The 21,808-nt window shown below is 33.8% G+C and overlaps 1 protein-coding gene across 40 annotated transcripts in view; it reads right to left on the bottom strand.

Moving 5' to 3' along the window:
• Window positions 1–21,808, bottom strand: part of KCNMA1 (potassium calcium-activated channel subfamily M alpha 1) — a 403,732-nt gene that overhangs the window by 217,090 nt on the left and 164,834 nt on the right. For all 40 annotated transcript variants that reach the window (XM_072340339.1, XM_072340340.1, XM_072340330.1 and 37 more), the window contains one exon: window positions 1,094–1,155. In XM_072340339.1, coding sequence (XP_072196440.1) covers window positions 1,094–1,155 — 62 coding nt within the window. The remainder of the gene's footprint in view (window positions 1–1,093; window positions 1,156–21,808) is intronic.

Genomic DNA, 21,808 nt, shown 5'->3' with positions numbered 1-21,808 from the left:
CCTGTTCTGTTTGACAGTTTTGACATGGATACATGGATACATGTTCAGGGTACCCTGAACTTTTTTTTTTTTTTTTTACAAATGTTTTACAAACATTTTCAGAAAATCTTACATGCTTCAATGGTGACATATCCTCCTACTAAGGAGAAAGAAGTAAGAAAGTAGTATTGTCCATACTTCAAGTAATCTCAAGAAGGAACAAGTCAATTCCTCTCCACCAAAAAAAAAAAAAAAAAAAAAAAAAAAAAAAAAAAATTATTAAATCACAGGTTTCTTCTGTGTCAGACTACTGTTTTGTCTATTCCACTAGTGCCAGCATCAAGCTTGGTCTAAAAATAAGGGTGGAGTATGAATGGGCCAAAGGAAGGATATTCCCAGTTACATTGTTTCATGTCAAAACATCTCCTTTAAAGTCAGGATGAAACTTCTTATTGCCTGGCTAAAACCACAACATGGTAACAGGTTATGATAATTTTGGTGTGTGACCACATAATTTAAAACATATTTAGATGCTTTGCAGATTTTTACTCTTCATCTTATCTAACCCTTTAAACTCAGGAGGTGAAAATCTGAAAGCAAGAAACAATGCTAATGCTTCATTCAGAAGCCATTTTTATACTTGATTCAGAAGCATTTCTGTCAGTGTCCCTATGTGTTTGGGTTTTTGTTATTGTTTGTTTGTTTTGGGTTTTTTTGTTTTTTGTTTTTTTTTTGTTTTTTTCCTGTTGCAAGATAATTTTATTCAGAAATTTTCTTCCTCTATGTTTATTATTGTAGTCTTGAACTTGAAAGATTCTTCATATGCCCAATGAACATAAAAATATATTTTTGAAACAGTGTGTGCTATCTCAACACACAGAAGCACAGCTTTTCTGCCAATGCTTTCTACAAATCCAATGTGAATATGTTCAATCTAGTTTATATAGGATCTTTTTCCCATCCTTGAGTTTTTTGGTAGACCATGCAGTATTATAGAGTTCTTCACACTCAGGCAATGAGACCAAGCTTAGAGTTGAAGTAGAAGAATGGAACAATTTAAAGATGAGAAATTGCTGTAAGACAGGAGGGAATAAAAATGTACAAGAATACTCACTTTGATGAATCTATGAAGTATATTACAAGAGCACCAATACTAAGAGCGAAGACTAAGACAACCTACAAAAGAAAAGAGCAATTATTAAGAGTGTTAGAATGAAACATTTATCCTTCTACACTCCAACATACACACACAAAATAAAAGAAAAATAAATAATAAAATAACACTATTTGTATTTCAACTGTCACTTGCCTTATGAAAACTAATACTACTTGAATTTCAAATAGGATATATTATCACAGAATGCTTTCTTGCATTAAAAAGTAGCCACAGACAAGTTGAAGCTCTGCTCAGGGCAACCCAGTATGAAAATAGGTACTAGATCCTAACTTCTACTGATGTAGATTCTCTAATTTCAAATGACCCCCTGCTTTAAATTTGCTGAATTTTTTATTTCTTATTTTTTTAACAAATGATTTTGTTATCCAAAATCCAATTGTTTTGGTATCCAATCCTCATTAACAACGTGGAAATTGCTTTTTTAGCTAATACAGCAAAAACTGGATTAATCCCATCTCCATCTGTCTCTAACTTCATTTTCTCCAAACACAATGCCAATACAATTACCTAGTCTACTGGGTCCCCAAAATTCTCCAGGAGCATGGAGCATTTACTTTCACATCCTGCCTCAAGTAGGACAGAATAAGTGAAATGTATGCATCCTAATTTTGACTTGAAGTATCATGAAGAGCACAAAGTTTGTGAATCCAATGTAACTTAGATGTCTGATATCATAAATCTGGTTTTATGTCTCTTAAACAATGACATCCCCAGGATAATTTGGAACCTGAAAACATGGATACAATTAAGCAATTTTAATGTGCTATATCATGATTCTTCTGGAAGAAATCAGAAAAGATCTGTGTCTGTGCACTAAGGATGAGAAACAGATGGAAAATTATGTCTCCTGAAACTTTTATCTGATTTTCTATTCTACAGAAACAAAACAAAATGTCCTTCAGTCTTCTGGCAGCTCCAAGTAGCTACTTAGAAGTAACGTCCTTTAAAATAAACCTAGAGAATAGATAGCTCAGGACTGGATAGTCCAAGGTACTAGTAAGTGGACATGCAGCTCCTCACAATCTCAATTAAAATACAACTTCTTAGGTCAGTAATGACTAAAAAACATCACCTAAAGAAGCATATTTGCTAAATGAACTAACGGTGTCATTCCAGTTCTGACTGAGCAGATTTATTCATCTCCATGAATTTCACCACTAATTTGCATTATCACCACAATTACTACTTTTGTTGACAGTGTCAACTGTTCAAGCAGCAGATGGGCAATGAAACAAAAATTTGTTCATCCAATAAAGGCTTTAGACCTAAAAGCTATCACTGGAAATTATTAGTCTTCATTTGGCTAATGAACACAGAAATTAGTTCTCAAAGACTGTCTCACTCAATCCTTGAACCATTCAGTTTTCAATAACATCTCATCTACCCATGAAAGAATTTAAAAGGAAATTCTGTTCCAGCTACTAATTTCTACATAACTATTAGACTAACTTCTTCTTTTTCTTTCCCCAGCTCAAAAGAACATGGATTTGTTTGCTTTCTGTGCAGACCTTTCTCTTTTTTCTGCACACTAAACACAATATAGTGCTCTATATGTGAAGATTACTTTTCACCTAGATTCTAGGGAAAAGGATTTTCGTTTTATTAGAAAATATAAAGTGCCATTTATTTTAAGGAGCAAGACACCATCAACAGTAAAGATTTTCTTAATAACTATAATACTTTAAGACAACTAATGGTGATTTTTGATCTACACTCAGTGGAATATCTTTTCAAGTAATATACTATTATAACTTGTCATGGTTTTATGATAATCACTAAATATAAGTATCTCCTAAATAACGACAACAACAAAAAAATTCCAAATGATAGATTCGCCCTAGAACAGCAGTTTTGATATAAAGAATGTTAAAACAATCTCATTTAATGATGAAAATGAAATTTAAGAAACTAATCATGGAATCTTATGGGGACCCTATGACGGTTCTCACTCTTCCAAGTTCTGCAAACAATACAAGAAAAGCAGGACTGATTTTCCATTTCACTTAGCAAGTCTTAGGTCACAATATTCAGTCACTGCCTATTAGCTAGAAGAGACCTCTGGAACAAAACCAGCATAATTATATACCAGCATTTTCATTATATCCAGACTCTTAATAATAATAATCGCTATGGTGCTTAAATAATGTCTTAAGGATTTTGGCTATATATACAATCACAAGATAATAATAATAATACCTTTTCATGATTAAGCCACAACTGCAGAAGTTTTTAGCTGCATTCCCACCACAAATACAACCAGGTTATTCTGAATTTAGGTCCTTAACATATTTATTGGGAGCTAATGTCTATTCTTGAGAACTTAGTATCTTTGAAATCCAGTACAAACCTAGACAGACTGATATCCCAAAACTACAGTAACTAGAACCTACAGGAAGAAAAACGCTTGTATGCATGTGAATTATTGCCCCACTTGTTAAGTAGGCCATGGGGAGAAGCTTGCTGGCTCTGTTTATTATTCCAGTGCATTTGGCACAACACTTCAATTGCTAAACATCTATTATAGCTTTTCTCTGGAAGGAAAGAATCTTTTAATTTATTATAAATTACTGTTTGTTTAAGACTGAGAAACACGAAGCCATACACTAGCAGCTACACTGAGTACTTAAAGCATTGAGTTAAAAATAAACATAAGTCTGATTAAAAGAAAGGGTGAATAAACATGGAATAGTTGCTACATACCCTTAAATCTTTCATCAAAAAAACAAAATAAATCCAGCTAGAGTTCAACAAAAGTGTGCAATGCCTATTTTAAGAAGAAGTCAGAGAAAATGCAGATTAAAATCCACTTAAAGAAAAATAAAAAGTTTTGCTCTCCACTACTACTGAGTTGTTGCAGAAGAGCTTTGACTGCACTTCTGAGATACTTTATTAATTCTCATTAAGAGTAATCACAGGAACTAAAAGAAATGGAGAAAAAAAAAAAAAAAAAGGAAGAAAAAAAAAAAAAAGGACATTTTATAAGTGTATAGTAACACAAGTCACAGAGAAAGCATAGGCACACTGCAAATATTCTTAGAATGCACACATGATAAATAAAGTGGGGCTCAGCACACTTTCCAGGACTAGGCCTAAATAACAAAAGGAAGACAATGACAATGATCCAAGGGGTGGCACTGTTTCTCTTACAACTTCTTTGAACTACTGCCCTAGTATTACTGAAGATGCATGCAAAGGCTTTTACATTAGAGAAGAGAGAGATAATTATTACAAACATAACAATGGGTAAAGATTCTTTAGTAGGAACACTTTACTGATGTCAGTCTTTCAAGTAATGCACCAGAAGCAACATATAAAATATCTGGACTGCTACGTACCCATAAATAGCAGCCTGTGTTCCTCAAATTATTAATGAAGTGTAAATACTACAAGTGCTCTCCTTGAATTACATTTTGGTACGTATAGCCACAAGTAGTACTTCAGTCCACTACCAGTCCTACAGTAGCTACGACTTGAAAGAACATCATTTTTCTAAATGCGTATAAATGATAAACACCTACAAAGAGGTTTCTGGAAAGAAAGAAAAGCATAACAAGTCAAATCTGAAGAAACTAGCACATGCATTTTCTGCTTTTTCCACTGTGTTTGTTTCAAGATAGGTTGTTTCAGTGTGAGAGTGGCCGAATGACAAGATCTGTTGTACATGCTATGCAGTAGGCAGACAGCAGAAGTCACTCAACCATCCATTTAGAGGTTGCCCAGAGGGCAAGTACACCAATCCCTGCCACAAGAGTCATTTTTACTATTTTGTTGACTTCTGCAATACAGCCCTTTTCTCTTCCTTGTCATCAGAGTAACAAACATGCAGTGCAATATATCACACTATCCTTTTCTGATTGTGAATATTGTTTTCTCTTTTGTGATGACTGAATAGTCTTAGAGCTATTGGATATCGCATGAGACCTCCATTCAATACCTCAACTATTTTATTTTAACACAACATTTATGGAAGACTAAAAGAATAAATAGCCCCTAATAAACACTTGAGGCAGGGATGGTGGTGTATCTAAATAAACAAATAACTTATTTTATGTTTTTTATTTCTCTGGTCCTTACTTTGTCATGTCATGACAACCTATTTGTACATTGCTTCTTCAAAAATTTGTCTGAAGTTCTTAATATTTGAAGGTTAAATTATTCACCCCTAGGCCTACTGTACTGTCTATAACATACTACATTGTTTTATTAGCATTTATATTTTGGATTATTTAAAAAGAATATGAATTATTTCTAATGTCCACAAAGCAGCATCCTGCGATAACTCAAGAATCCACTAATTTTGGAACTCTAAGTAACATGCCAATAGCCTGAGGTTTTGGCCTAATTTGAGAGAAAATTTACATACTTCAAACATCAAAACAAACTTCCCTTGACCAGAAAAAAAAAAAAAAAAAAAAAAAAAAAAAAAAAAAAAAAAAAAAAAAAATACAATTTTATTCCTTTTATAGATACACAGAATTTGTCTGGTATTGTTAGGATTGGAAACGCATTTCTAAGGATACAACAGCTGCTCAGAAGCAGAAATTACTTAATCCTTGTTTTGCAATCCAAGCAACAATTTCCAGACTCTAGGATATGTACCATGATCTTTGCAATTATAATGGTATAACACAAGTAAGATTTGGGCAAGACTAGACCACAGAAGAGCCATAATGGCTTGTTTGAATTGATGTTTCATTAACTGGTCTCCTACATGTAAACAATGAAATCCAGAAATTATCTGCTGTAAGCAAATTCAGGAGCAGTAAGAAATTAAGCATTGTGGCTGATATAAACAGCTGAACAATTAATATCCCTTAGGTTCTATAAATACACATGAAGTAAGAGCTGTTTACTGTAAGCTAGATTCTCAAAAAATGAGCATTTTCCAGTCATTTTTGGTAGCACTTCATTAAGATTTATTATTATTATTCCCTTTGGACATATCACAGTGAACTAAAGATACTAAGTGATGTTGAATAATGCAATTCATATTAGTTCATTCAGCAATCTTAAAATTTTATGATTTGTCAAGACAAATAAAGTAAAATCTGTATTTTTAAAGCAATCAATAGAAAATTTCTACTTGGACACATTTTCAACTGTATTCTTATACCAGGAGCAGAGGCAGGACTATATCTAAAATTGATCAGCAGGACATAGTACCACACTCAGGATGGAGCCATACACTGAGTTTTCTCTGGGCTGAAACATTTTGCCATGTCCAGTCATTCTGCTTCTGCTTTTCTATCTGGTCCCTCCCAGACTAATACATAAATAAGTGAAATAATAAAGGCAAAATAACTAAATATTAGGAATACTACTCTTTCCACCATCTAGTCTATAAGGATATGAATTCCCAGGCGCTCCTGGGAGGTCATTCTATGTCATTCAGGTTTCCAAGGTCATCTTATTATCTAACAATGATGCACCAGCTGTTTTGATTCACCTTACAAGACCAAGCAAAGATAAAGCAAGATAATGAGTGGTGAAGTTTGTGAATAAGAGGGATAGCTTAAAGCGATGAATAATAAAAAGATGAAAATAAGAATCTAATTATCCCTTCCACCAATAAATCATAAATATAAATTTAAAATCACAGAATCACAGAATTGTAGGGGTTGTTTCTTGCCCTTTACCTTGTGTTCACAAATATAAATAACGCATTTTGCAGCTAATATATTCCCTGTAGAAGATCCATACTTGCTGGAACACAATCGTATGAAAAGCTAGCAGTGATTCATGCATATGAATACAGACAAAGTGCAATTTCTAGTCAGCACCTGCTGCTGACAACAGAATGCATACAAACTGCTACGAATCTTAAAGGATATGGTTGCTGCATTGTGTGCTGGCTCATAAATCCATCTTTGTGGCTTATTGATCATATTCTTTTGCATGCAGAAGCGGCAGATGAGTTAAACTAAAAATTTCTACTATTTCTTCCACTTTGAATGCCAGACAGGATTCAGAATCTAATTCTATAAAGAATTAGGCACCTTCAAATCAGAGTGACCAACCCCACCTTTTAGGGAAGCCAGAAAACACATAAAAGCACCTGAGACTTCTGAGTCAGCATTTACCAACTCTTAGTTTTAAATCTGATTTAGTTAAAGGACTAAATCTGAAGTTTGAGTTGTTGATAACTACATTGTAATCTTCTCAGCAACCCAAAGACTTGCAAATGTTTGTTTGCAAACTCTTTCTTTTCAATTACACTACCTGCTTTATTACACAGTAAAGTTCACTACAGATCTAATTAGCTATTAAATTGTATGCTAAATAAACAATTCACCAGCATGCAGTAAAAAAGGGTACTGAAAAATTTGGCAGCTTTATGAGATCCACAATACAAATTTTGCTCTCGTTCAGCAAAGCTGAAATAGGCTTACTGTTTAATAAGAAAAGCAAAAGTTTATCCAAATGGGGGACTACCTGATGGACCAATAAGCAGCAAGGTCTCAGTGAATCTGCCTAGGCAAACTAATGGCAAGGATTTCATTTTAAAAATAAAATGATGACAGCAATAAAGCAGATAAACATGATCATAAGCCACCGGAAAAACTGGTTATTATTCCAGTCACTCTCCAGTCACCAGTATTCCTACTCACTCTTTGTGGGACTCACAGCATGTTACTTAACTTCTCCAGGGTCCTGTTTCTACCTCTTGCTTTAATTTAAGGACTTAACACTGCTGAGACCTGTACTGCAATTATAAGAAGCCTGAGTAGGACAATACATAAATTTATCAGTACTGTCTACAACACCAAAGAGTCATTATTTAGTCAGAAGTTTCATTTAAATAGAAAGGCTTCATTATCTCTACTTATGATAAACTTCTTGTATTTCTAGTATTACTGTTTAACCAATTAAGACATAACCTAGTATAGTAGGATTTTAACTTATTCCTGATACTAAAATTATGAACTGTTAAGAAAGGTTCAATAAGTACATATTTAATGAATATGTTTTCACAAATTTTTGTAATAGCTTTAATAAATAAGAAATCTAGAAACAAAATTGCTGAGAAAGAATGCTGGTATAGCAAATACAGAAGAGTTACCAGCATCAACAAAAAGGAGAAAAATTAGCCTGAGTTTGCTGGGTAACATTCTGTAGCTCCAGTGTATTGCATTTATACATCAGGACAGTAATTTGAGTATTATCTGAATGGGACAGGTAACATGCATAGTAAAGGCCTGAGTCACTCTGAGTTTGCAACTGTTCACAACTGTAGTAGTTAAGACAATATGTCACTGAGAGTAGAATAGGTGACATCTCTGAAGAAAACAAAACAAACCAAGAATCATTAGATTGACTGTCTTAATGAACTTTTGTTTTATATGCACACATATATATACAGAGATTCTCATTTTAGAAAGGATCTTAAGTGTGTTTGTCTCATACTGCTCTGTACATGCATTTCTATTGCGGCTTTATTTTTCTTTTCTTTATGCAAAGTGGCTTCTTCCTCAACTTTTAGTGACACATTGACAATAAAATAAAATTTTCTGCCTAATCCATAAATTTGAAAAGACTGAGATTTTCTAATTAGTGAAAAAAATAGAAGGAAAAAGTCCCATCTGTTAATAGGGTGGTGTAGTTTGAAGTTAATTAGGTTTGTTGGGAGAGTGCCTGGTGATATGATCAATTAAAGTGCATACAACTTTGCCAATTTAGTTTTCAATTTAATTAGTAAAAAAAATAGCAGCACTTTCTATTACAATGTGCTCTAGAGGTAAATGTTGAATTTATAGCATTACATGTAAGAATATTTCCTCCAATATAAAAGGTCCTTCCTCTTGATTACCTAGGAGTTATCCACATCATCCCAATTAATATTAACAAAAGTAAAAAAAACACTTTTCTTATGACATTAAAAGCATAACTCACACTGATCTCCAGTTGATGCATTACTGGCTTTACCACCACACTGAGCAAAAGACATGCTGGTAACAGGTCTCATTTTGGTTGGTAACAAGTTTCTCATGGCATGACTGAAGATAAATGCTACCAGTAAGTCCTCATCTACAATGGAAATTGAACATTCTTGGCTTCAGGAAACCCTAGTAAAACTTATTAAAGGCAAAAACAAACAAATAAACAAAAAATGTTGAATGAGGAAGAAATGGTCAAATCGTTCACTTGAATAAAAAAAAGAACAATAGTTATCTGCAAATGAATGAAGCCTTGTATTCATTGATCAGTATCTACTTCTAGTCTAGGAAAACTCTTAACTGATTCACAGACTTTTAGATATAATTAGCCACCAACAACATGAGTTCTGAACTAAGACCATGATACCTTCAGAGCTTTGCATGAGTTCAATGTGTCCCAATTCACATGGTCTACTCCCTGATTAGGCATAGCTCATGTTCATTCATATTTTATTGCCACAAGTGGGATACAGATATCAAACATCAATGCATGGAAATCATTCTCAGGAGGATGGAAAGTAGTAGATGGGGGAAACTGTTGGTGTAGTTGAACAACTCAGTAGTTACAAAAGACACCTTTGCAAAGACTTATTTTATTTTCACTTTAGCACATTCTCTTTTTTCTGGCACTGTTTGTCCTTCAGTCTTTTGCTGAAATTGATAGCTTTGACTGATATCCACAAGAAAAATCTCTTATACCAATCTGCTTTGTAAAGTGAAAAATTGATTGCTTTGTTGAATCATGGACTTAATCACCCAGCCTTATATAAGAGTTTGAAAGACAAAGAGCTCCCTTTAATTAGTATACAAATGGAAACTATAAAGACAGCAACTGTTTAAACAGTCACTGTAAATCGTATTACTACATTAACTAAATTTTAGATAATGTACAGACTTGTGTCATCTGATAATCTATACAAGACCACTGCAACTCATCTGAAAATAAAAAATAAAAACAGCCTAATAGTTTTCCAGTGGCTGTTTAAAATTATGATTCTAATCAGAAGTCCCAATTTTCCATGGCAACATAGCTACATGAGCTCTTTTGCTTTTAGATAAATTTTAACTGCCTGCCAATAAATTCTTCGATACAGTCATTAATCATGAGATCTCAGATCTCTGTGAAATAACACATAAAATGTAACAGTTTCACATGAAGCAGATAAAGAAAACAATTATTCCAGATTATGGTGATCTGGGTTTAGGGAGAAGGATACACTTGTGCTAAAAAGGCCACTTTTGGCTTTTGAAGTAAACAAACACATTCCCGCTCCTTTAAAATAGGCGAGTGTAAATTTTATCTTCTGTATAATATGCACAAATATAATCATAGGTTAATGCAGGTGAAATCTTGGTTCACAGTTCAATGAAAGGCTGTGCAGCTACATGTGGGTTACTTCACACTTCAGAATTTCATAGAAAGGCATGAAAGCTTTTGTTATCATTTCTTACAGGAACTGGTGATTTTCATACTGTAATATTCAAGGAAATACTGATGGTATGCTGTAAGTATACCTGGAATTATGATTCAACATCAAGTAACAAATGATGAGAAATCTATATGAATAGAATGTATGAAACAGAATCATTTACAACTGTCACTGAAAACTAATGCAAAAAATACTAGCAGTGATGTAGAAACTGAAGGTAAAATGCTATTTTTACACAACAAATCTCTGCTTATGATAAATATTTTTATTTGAGGGTGGAGAGAGAGAAGAGAATTTTCTCTGTAAGTGTTCAGACTGATTTATTCAGAGAACTTGTTTTCTTCAGATGAGTGTTTCCATGTTGTTCTGTGATAATTCTAAATCTACAGGTTTTTCTTATGAGCATTTTTAGTATAACTCAAATACAAAATCAATAATCACATCACTAAAGAGCTGTAGAAACAACTTCCAGTGTAACTCTCTCCAGCAGTCCAATAGCCTATGACTGTGTGGTACTTCCAGTTTAAACCACAACACATCCTTGCTTTTATAAACCATACAGGGGAGGCTACTTAACCTGGCCTTGAGACCTAACAGTTACCTCAGCTGACCTTTTCTCATTATAAGCAATACTACACCAGGTCCTTTAAGCTACTTTTCATCCTTGTGTTCCTTGCCTTTGGTTGTTCTTTTATGAAACACAGGAAGTTTAATTCAAAGATAACTTTTCAAAGTCACCCCTTCCTCTTTTCATCTTTACCTGGCTTTAGCTAGCCCAGGGTATCTCCCATCAATGTTCTTATTTTTACAGTCTACCCTTTGGAGTGTGGCAAGCTAGAAAATGATCTGTCTTCCTGCATGCTTTACTTGTCAAGGTTTAAGTCTTTAAGATAGCTGACTTTCATTTTGGTGTAGTTTTATCCACAGAAATAAATAAAAACCAACACTGAGAATGATGAACACACAACTTCAGTTTATGTTCAGTCTCATAACGCTCACAATGTAACTACTTTTTCACCTTTTCTGCATGCTTACTTCAGCCTGGTTATATTCTCTTTCTGGGGAACTAGAAGGACATGAGAGTTTATTTTGAGAAGAACTAAAAACTGAAATTGGACTAATGAATCCTAAGCAAAAAGAGGTATTGTTACAGTTCCAAGTCCTTATGTAAGCAAGCAGTTTTAGTTCACATTTCAGGTATTACAGAATGGGTAAAATATGGAAGTACATAACGGGTTCTAAGGATTTTTATCTTTTTTTAAATGAGGCAAGAAAAACATTGTATGTTTTTGCACGAACTACACAAAATCTAATACCAAGCTTTGTGAAAGATAGAAGGCTTTTCCCTGAACGAGTACAGATGAACCTGGCTGAGATTCTGGCCAGGTAAATTATGCTATTGAATTTAAAAATTTTTCTTCTTCACATACTCTCCTTTCCTCCCTTCCAAAGCTTTACTGATCTTCTACACAGTTCTACATATTAAAAAAATAACTTATTTTAAAATAGGTCACTTTTCTTATATCTGTTATAAAGTAGAAAATTTGAAAGCCAGTCATGGGGAAATAATCTTTTAAACACTGTTATCTTAGATATGACAATGGTGTAAATCTGAAGCTGGCGATCAGAAGTTCCTCTGCCTCTCAGCAGAAAGCCCAGCTCCTTTTTTTCATAGCACTGCACCACCAGAATCTCCACCTCGATGCTCATCACTCTGAAGACACTGCTGCTATTCTCTTTCAGAGAAGAGTGAACAAAAATGCAGCAGGTGAAAGAGGAAGAGAACCACTGCATATGTATTCAGGTTTATATGCATCTAACATAAATCTCAAAAGTCCCTGGGCTCTGCCAGTGACCTCCATCCTCCATTGAACAATCTTACTGTCCCTACACCATGCGCAAGCCTAAAAAATGGAAATAGTAAAAAGATTCAAATGTCACCTAATGAAACTTTGAAAAATTCTTATATCAGAGCTACTGATGAGTAACAGTTATAATCTGGTGATGACATGGCATAAGAACAAACACTATCAAGTTGCAATAGCAACCAATATATTTTCTTGCCAGCTTGGTTGACATGCTTTCTCTCTGACTTCAAAACAGAACTGGAAGAAAGAACTTTCAGCATTCGTAATTTCAAACATTAAATTAAGATACCTTTTGCTGATTGCCTAATACCTCAAAATCCCTCTTTAATCAAAACAGTCTTACGACAAACACCTATGGAAAAACATGCCAAGGCAACTGAACACTGCTGACTCAGAAAGAACGTCCACCTACTGATTCATTAACAAGATTGCCAGCAGCACGGATGTATTCCCCAAAGGTCTGTCTCTTACTTAAGCAGTTTCTCAGTTCATAGCTTGATTTCTTACAGTAGATGCAGGTATATTAAACACAAGGAAGATGAGACACATCCATATCTGTTCATCCACCTGGTTTTAAAGCTGCTGATTTTCCTTAACTACAAGAGCCATAGTAGGATGTCACTAGTACCCAGAACACGCTGCACTGCTATTCCATGATTCAAAACACAGAAAGGAGAACAGGCTTCTGTGAATGAGCAAAGCTGCTGTTAAAATGGGTGACACACGGTGCTTGTACTGGCAAAGAAACAGTGGGACAGGCATTCTGTCACTGACAGTGGACGCGTAAACTGCACATGTACTGAGCAAACTACCTTGTCTTTACTCCAGTTACTTGCTGGGTTAGAAGTCAATAACCACTGCACTTAATATACAAAGCACTTCTTTAGACTGTGTTGAGCCTGGGCTATTTACATATTTTCCCAGAACAAAGCCCTCTGTGTGATTCAACATAATTTAAGCAAAAAAAACAGTAGTCATTATTGCACTTTCTCATATCCACCTGTCACAGTGGCAAAAGTCAGAGCAGCAAATGTTTTTGGATTATACTTCCACAGGCATACTAGGACTACATGGAATTAATTACATGGAAAAATAAATAATAAAATTCAATAATAAAATTCAAAAATATTATTTAAATAATACATTATTGACCAACTTACTTTTTTGAAATAATTATGTGAAAAAAAGTAGAATAACAATGAAAAAGATGCACAGATAACATAACTCCATTCTTCCTCTCTTCTACAGATAAAAAGAATGAAGGCTGAAGAAATCAAGTTCTTCCACGGCCTTTAAAAATGTAAGATTTCATTAAAATCTTACAATTTTAAAGGAAAGATTTTTCTTATGTGGAAATGGAACACTTATCAGATCAAAACTTCTTCCTGAACTGCCACAGAATTCCAAAGATATAGTTAATCATTCTCTTATGAACGCAACAGTCTGAACTCTCATAAAAAAAGATTCTGAACTTCCCACAAACACATGTACTCAGTCAATACATTCAGTTATGCTCAATACATATTTTGAAAGGTTTTTTAAAGAAAACAGAGCTACAAACATACTGTGTTAATAACTAGAGTTCCCAGAGTATCACTATGTGTTCTTTTAAAAAATGTACTTGGTGAAAAGAGGATTGCTTTTTTTTCCTCTGATCATGAAAAATATTCAGCTTGTTTATGTGTGTGTTCCAGCAATTCAGAAGGTTTTGAGAGACCACTTTGAACCATAAAATTACCCATCCATTAGCTTCAGAAAAATGACTTTTGATATTAAGATTCCAAGACTGCTGAAGGAACTCTTTTACCTAAAAAGAAACTAAGGAAATTCTGATTTGGATGTTAAATCTCAGGCTCTGAATGGAGAACCTGGGCTGCATCTTTCTCATTTTCTCTTGTCTGTTCTATTTTGTGTAAATAATTAAATATGCTTTGGAAGAGAAACATGCCACATGTCTCGCAACCTAGTTAAGTGCTATAATTACTCTGCTCCTGAGACAAGTTCTTATTCCTCTCCTCACTCTCTCCTTCTTGTAATTTTGAATTATTTTTTAATGGGCTTTTGTGCCAAAATGAACAAAAAAAAAAAAAAAAAAAAAAAAAAAAATCAGAGCAAGACAAGTCATTACTACTTGGATTCTATCTTCTTACTGTCTGGCTTTTTGCTTGTTTATTTGTTTGCCTAGGTATGTATACACAACATTTGGACAGTGGCATTTTTTCCTTGACTGCTGTTCAGAATTGCTATGAAAATGACCCGTGGAAAGGTATATACTGAACAACAGTGCAAAGGTACTGTATGGTAAATGATCTCACTATTCTGAGTTGCATAATTCATGTGTAATCATAAATAAGAACTCCTGAGACTTTTAGGTGTTGCAGTCTCATAAAAGATAAGAGCTTTATCAAGTTGTTTTTATCTTTGGCCCAAAATGCCTGAGTATATTAGAGTATACCTCCTTCAATCAAGGACTTAAGCTGTACTTCAGGAAATTTTGTGTCAAGGAGACTAATACTGAGCCATGAGTGTCCTGACTTTCAGACCTGTTCTATAGTTCAAATCACCCCTATCCAAATTCATGGAAGGAAAGATGATGTTTTGCTTTTCTGGTAATACTCTAATCAAACAAATCTTATTGAATGTAAATTCAAAATACATGTAAATATGAACATAAGTTTCTCTTTTGAAAATGCAGATTTTTACAGAAAAATATTTGCTTTGATCAAGTCAGAAAATAACCAACAAAAAGTAACTGGTGGGGTCTATGTAAAAGGAGACAGAAATTAACAGTCTTTTTTTTTTTTTTTTTTTTTTTTTTTTTTTTTTTTTTTTAAGTAGTTGTCAGTGCTGCTCATTAATCTGTTTCTGGAAATTGACCATTTTAATTTTTTGCCAAAGAAAATATGAACATTGGCATTCTGCTGATGCTAGTCAAATGTGTAGACATCTATCTCATCAGAGCAAATGGCAAAAATACTGCCCCAAAAAATGCTGATGCATTACATATCAAAGCTAATGCCCAATTCCATTTATTATACAACAAACTGAGGAGTCTAATGCTTTCAGCACAAACCTTTAATAAGTGGTTGTCCATTCTAATCAGATTTGTGCAAACTGCAGCATTATTTGGCTCATTATGGGGTTTGAATTTGGGGGTTTTCTTCACATGGTCAGTTTTGCTTTGTGATGACTTTCCAGACAAAATCTTGGAAGTCTGTCAGTTAAGAAGTTATATTATACTATAATTCATATAATCTCAACAGCATAGATCCTGAGCCAAGAAATAATCTCCCTTTCTGATCATACAAAACAAATTCTAAACAGAATAAAATAAAATAAAGCTGGAGATAAGAATTTCTAGCCAGTAAACCGAGGTGAATTTCAAATGCACAAGGAACTCACACTACTGAGTAGCATGACTACATTTTTCAGTTTTTCAGAAGTGAGGAAATATTAACTGTGAAAACAAGCAGAGGGAAAAAATTGTAGTGGGTTCCTGGATGTTTGTTTTAGAAATGCAGAATTTTGGAGAAACTTCAGTACCCAATATAAAAAGGTGAGAGTAAGTTGATAATAAAGCAGACATACTAAGAGCATGTATAATTAATTTTAGATAATCTGTTATTCTAGTCACAATATAAATTTATTTTCCAGTAGTTACCAAATCATAATAACAACCTTTACTGTTCCATTTTACCATTATTATTATTATTATTTTTATTCAGAGTGCAATCAATCACACTAAGTGGTCTGACACTAACTGATGTTATAAATTAATGAAGTAAAAAATATGTTATAAACAGAGGAAAAATAGAGGCTGACTTCCAAATAAATGAGTTCTACTGATCTGCACACAGAACCTGAAAAGAAGGTAGTGGTAAAGCAATCAGAAGCAACTTCACCCTAAAATAACCTAAAAACGCAATATGTAATCCAGATGCTTGCAATCCCAACATTTTATAGAAGTTACCTCAAAGAGATGAAGAATATGCATGAGAGTAGCAACTTGACTAGCAACAACAGGACTAAGACCTGGGTCACAAAAATTTCCCTTAACTGATGAAACATATTCAAGGTACATCCTACTATTTTTCACTAATTCATATGTCCTCTAGAAATTTAAAAAAAAAAAAAAAAAAAAAAAAAAAAACACCACACAACCACCATAAAACTCCTTCTTTCAATATATTTTCATCTAGAAAATATTAAGCTGTACCTATGTATGTAAGCATGTGTAATATTACACAAATTTATAATAAAATTATAATTCACTCAATATTACCACCCACATGCAACAGCTAGCAGACCTGCAGTAATAGAAAGGTTGACTAGAATGACCAAACTCTATCTTTGGTGCTATCAGGCTATGTATTTAAGGTCAGCAACCAATTCAATTTAGGCTTTTTAAAAAGATGGGCAGATTTTCATATGACTCATCTCCTTTTTCAATAACCTTGACAGTAAAGAAAATACTTGGCAACATTAGTTTCTGAGTATTTCTGAAAGTGTAGTCTATAGGAGTGATGATGCCATCATAGGATTCTCTCTCTTTTTTTTTTTTTTCCCCAGAAGCTTATAAACCCTGGAGCCAAATCATGTCCATGTTATTTGATGTTCAATATGATGCATGCACAAACCAAAGAAGGATGAACATCATACAAGTGTAGTGCTATTGCTTTGTCACACACACACAACCTCCCCGCCCCCCCCCCAAAAAAAATAAAAAAAAAGGAGAGAGAAAAATTATTACTCTGTGACAACAAAGTAAAGTGTTTTCAGTATATGAATAATATTTTCTCATGTTAGCAGACTGAAAGTATCAGGATTTTATAATCTCAGTTTTGTTTACTCTGTATTTGTTCATGTCCTCAAAATACTGCCTCTAGCAGGTTGATGTGTGATAGCACAGACTATCATCTTTTTATAGTGATAGAAAACATTTTAGAGGACAAAAGCTCTTGCCTTCAAATAAAGCAACTGAGACTGCTTGCCTGTGATGTAGAATACAAAGAAATACCACTCTCAAGGTGTAGACAACACAAGAAATTTGGGGAACTCTGCAGGTTTATCCAGATATGACAGTTTATAATTTAGATTGCTATAATCTTTGAATGAATGACTCCATTCCAGTGTCTGTGAGATGGAGATCTTCCATGATTTAGATCACAGAATTCCCTTAGATTTCCTATATATTAATTGTAGATACCCTTCTTCTGTAAAAATAAAAACTTTCCCTACCACGTGGTTCAGTTCTCCACATCTTTTTAATTATAATAGATTCTATAGGCTCCATATTATGAGTAATTCCAAGACTTTGAGGCTAAATTTGAAATTGCTTAGTAGGGTGGACTTATTAGGAAACAAATTGCTCTCAAACTCATATCCACTACACACTTCACAGCACAGAGGAATGGCAAGAAGCAAAGCAAAGACAGAGGTAAAACAAGTAGTGGAATTTGCCTGGGTATACATTAGATTCTATTTAGCTTTAAATTCCCACACTTTGGTTTTTCTGTTTATAGCATGCACATTTTCTTCACACTATTCATTTCACACCATGTGGGCTGACACAGTTGAAAAGTAGGCCATATAAGTTTTTGCATGAATAGTGTACTTTAGAACTTAGTCTTACATTTTGTCAAAGAACCAGGTAGTTCTCTGTTATCCCTGATCAATCTAGAGCGCGTGACCTATGACATTTAGATTTCCTGGAAGACCACAATTCACCTAGGCTGTGTGAAAAAATGAACTTGTTTTAAAAAAAAAGAAACAAACCTTATCCCAGTTGAATGAAAAAAAAAAAAAAAAAAAACGTAATGCTTTTTCTATGCTTATTTTGAATTCATTCTGCCTATTAAAAATTCAGCCAAAACTCACTTAAATAAAAACTTCCACTTCAAATAAAAACAGATATGAGAAAATTTGGATTATCTTTTTTCCCTGTACCAAAACAAACTTCAGTTTGAACCATCAACTTATGTTAATCCAGCTTCATTATAATATTTCAGTGGTATGACAGCTTCAAGCCCTTTAGCTTTAATGATCAACAGTGTAGCAGTATACGTTAGTCAGCTTTTCAATGACGCTGCAATAAAGCAGCTGCAGACATAAGCTTGAGAGATCCTCTAGTTGAAATTTAATGGACTCTAGTTTAATATAATACAACAATGTGTATTTCTCTTGATCTAATTAAGCAACTTGCCACTCATTACCTATCAACCAAGCGTGAGCTTGTTAGCCAAATGTCTTTTTTGTTGTTGTTCAATTATATTGATGCTTTCTTAGACAGTTCTGCATGCTTATTTGGAGGTGGGATTTGGAAAGGCCTGTAAATCTGAGTGATATAGCAACAATAAATGTAAAGCAGACAAAATGTTGATTGCTGAAGACAGAAATTTTCCAGTATCAAAATGGGACACTTGCTCAGATCTTATTTAATTCCCCAAATACAGAAAATAAATAAATAAAAAAACTGTGCAAATAGGTAGCAACAAACAGAGGTACACAACCCTGACATTTGCAAGGGGGTTACAGCTTAAAGATATTTAAGGGTTCCTTCCAACCTAAGCCATTTTATGATTCTATGAATTAAACTATTTCATAATTAAAAAAATTGAAAAATGAAAAGCTATTACTATTTATATGCTATTTTTCCTCAACAGTAGAGACTGCCTCAATTATATCATTCTGTTCAGAAAGTATATTTTAAAAAATGATTAAAGGTAAATTTTACAGCACTAAATATAGTGATAATTCTGTTCTTATTATGTCCTCCCCCCCCCCCCCCCCCCCCCCCCCCCCACACGCACACACACAAAAACACATATCTGAAGCAACCACAATTGTGAAAAATTGTGGGAAATTTTCTGTTTTATCTGGAATAGAAAATAAATGGTAATATTTCAAGATTTAATATAGTAATTCCTTTCACTTCACAATTGATTGCCCTCTAAAGTATTTAAGAAGAAAAATAATTTGTTGCTCTGTGCAAAATCTAAAATACTATCAAATGCAATATTAATTTCAGCACCTTGTTAGATGTCATAAAAATAAGCTGGTTCACTATTTCCATTGGCCTAATTATACTTCTACAGCCTCTTCTTTGTTTCAAAATGCGAGATATTACAGTTATTATACATCTGAAAATGCACCTTCCTAACAAGAGCCTTCTGACTTCCTAACTACCAACAACAAACTTCCTCAGTGAGTTTCCAGTTCGCAAAGATGCTCATTAAAATTCATGTTTTTAAGTGTTTACTGCATTGTTCCTAAAGCAAACACTGGAAAGCGCTAGCAGGGGAGGGGAGGTATAAATAAACCTTCCAAAGAATCTTATTAATAAGTAACAAAACAGAAAGCACATTATCAGGTTTGGTTCATTGTTTTCAGTTCCAATATGGTGTCACAGCATAACAAGGCAATTAATGTATAATGCATGGAGAGGAACACTTTCCATGATGTGCATGAAACCACATTTATGTTCTACTTCACTGTCTGCCTTTTTTTATAAACTCTGCATAGTCAACAAAGGGAAATTCATTTGTTTTTTTGATGATTGGAATGACATTAAAGTTTCAGATCCTCCAAGAGATCCAATTTGAATTTAGACTGATCAGCCAACCATATTTCTACTCCAATACAATGCCTCTGACAAGCAGTATCTAATTAAAGCACACACTTGTAAATGCATTCTAAATCTTCATAAAATGTTAACAAGCAGAAATATTTACAGAATTTTGTCCCATACCAACACAACTGAGTTTTTAGCAACTTTTTAGCAACTTGTGATAAAAGAAAGGCAATATTGGCTGTGGACCTAAACAAACAAACAAACAAACAAAAAGCATTACAGTCTAGACTAGCTTAAGACTTAAGAGATAAAAACATATTTTCACATTTTTACCTATCTCTCTATTATATGTTCTACTCCAAGGAAAGATATGTTCTTTTGTTCAGAACTTTCAGCCCTCACAAAACTCTTGTGGAAAGTTAATTACTAATAAAACCTAGCAAATGGGACTTGATAATATTCTGGAAAATAGTTCTGAAAAGTTCCTCCCACAAAATAACATGTAACGTGGCATGGTGACAGATACAGAATGCAATACTCTATTTGAAGCAGGTAAATCTAGATCTTTTACCACTAACAGAAAATAACATTCCCTTTGATGAAAATTTTACTTGGCCATCAGACTTAACTGACTACAAAGTAGTGAGAAAACATCTGAAAGATCTGCAAGAACATCACTAAATGCAACATGGTTTCTCCCCTCCTCCCCCCTCTTTGGCACACAGACTTCCATCTGTTTTGTAAGACAGTCCAGGTAAGTAAGGTCATCAGCATAATCTCCTTGGAACATGTCTAACACTCCCCGAGCTCGCTGATATTTCAACCTGCAAATTGGAAGAGACAAGAACCCTGGCAGAGCCTACACATCAAAGAATTGTCGAGTGCTTTGCCAAATCAGGGAAGCATATTTTTAAGTAGTCTGAAATTACTGGCAAAGACAACTATAAGATTAGTATATCTTTTCCTGTTGTTGTTATTGTTAATTAATAGTGGTCAGGACTTTATTTTATACGTACGCTAATATCAGCCTTTATAAAATAAGATTCTGGTTAGTAACAACTAAGGAGGACACATGCATTTTCAGGGTTGTCTAAGACGATTTCATTTAGGTAGCTGTTTTAATAATAGTTAGCATAAGTGTCGCATACAGCATAGTATACAACACAAACAAAAACTTCCCCAGAATCTAGGTAAATATGCAGACATTTAAAACACCTCTATCACCATCTGCCCTCTGCTACCAAAAGTACCCCATCTGGTTTTCATAAAAATAACTTTTGTATCCCACAGTACTACCTGATAAGTTACAAATAATACATCTGATACATTCTACTTTTAAAAGAACATCTCCTTGGTTCAAATGGGCATGTAACAGCAATGCAACAATTATTTCATTCTAGTCAAACAGCAGTATCTCTGGTGAGTTTAGAGTAAAAAGTAACCAATAGGATCATGCAAATGTCAAAGACTGACACCTTTTATCTTTTTAAGGAATAATTAATATACATATTTCTCATTGAAACAGAATCACTTTGACAATACTATGTGAAACTTGCATGAATAAGTATTTATGTGAACTTTATATAAAATCTTCACACATGCACACACTTCACACAAAAAGCTGCTCAACCTATCTGAATTCCTATGTGGATGTTCACTACAAGGTGTTACATTTTTGTTACTCAAAATGCATTCTAAATATGTCATTACCCAATAACAAAATATAGATATGACAGTAAGAAATAAGATTATCTTTGAAAAGTGAAGAAGGCACAAGATATTTAAAACTTAGTATTAGCCAGCCCTGATACATTTTCACACCTCTAAGAACTATAAAATAAATAAATCTT

The sequence above is a fragment of the Excalfactoria chinensis genome, chromosome 6, assembly GCF_039878825.1.
Source record: "Excalfactoria chinensis isolate bCotChi1 chromosome 6, bCotChi1.hap2, whole genome shotgun sequence".
NCBI classification, from domain to species: Eukaryota; Metazoa; Chordata; class Aves; order Galliformes; family Phasianidae; genus Excalfactoria; species Excalfactoria chinensis.
Note: the sequence above shows the minus strand (reverse complement) of the source record. Positions and strands in the feature narration are given on the sequence as shown.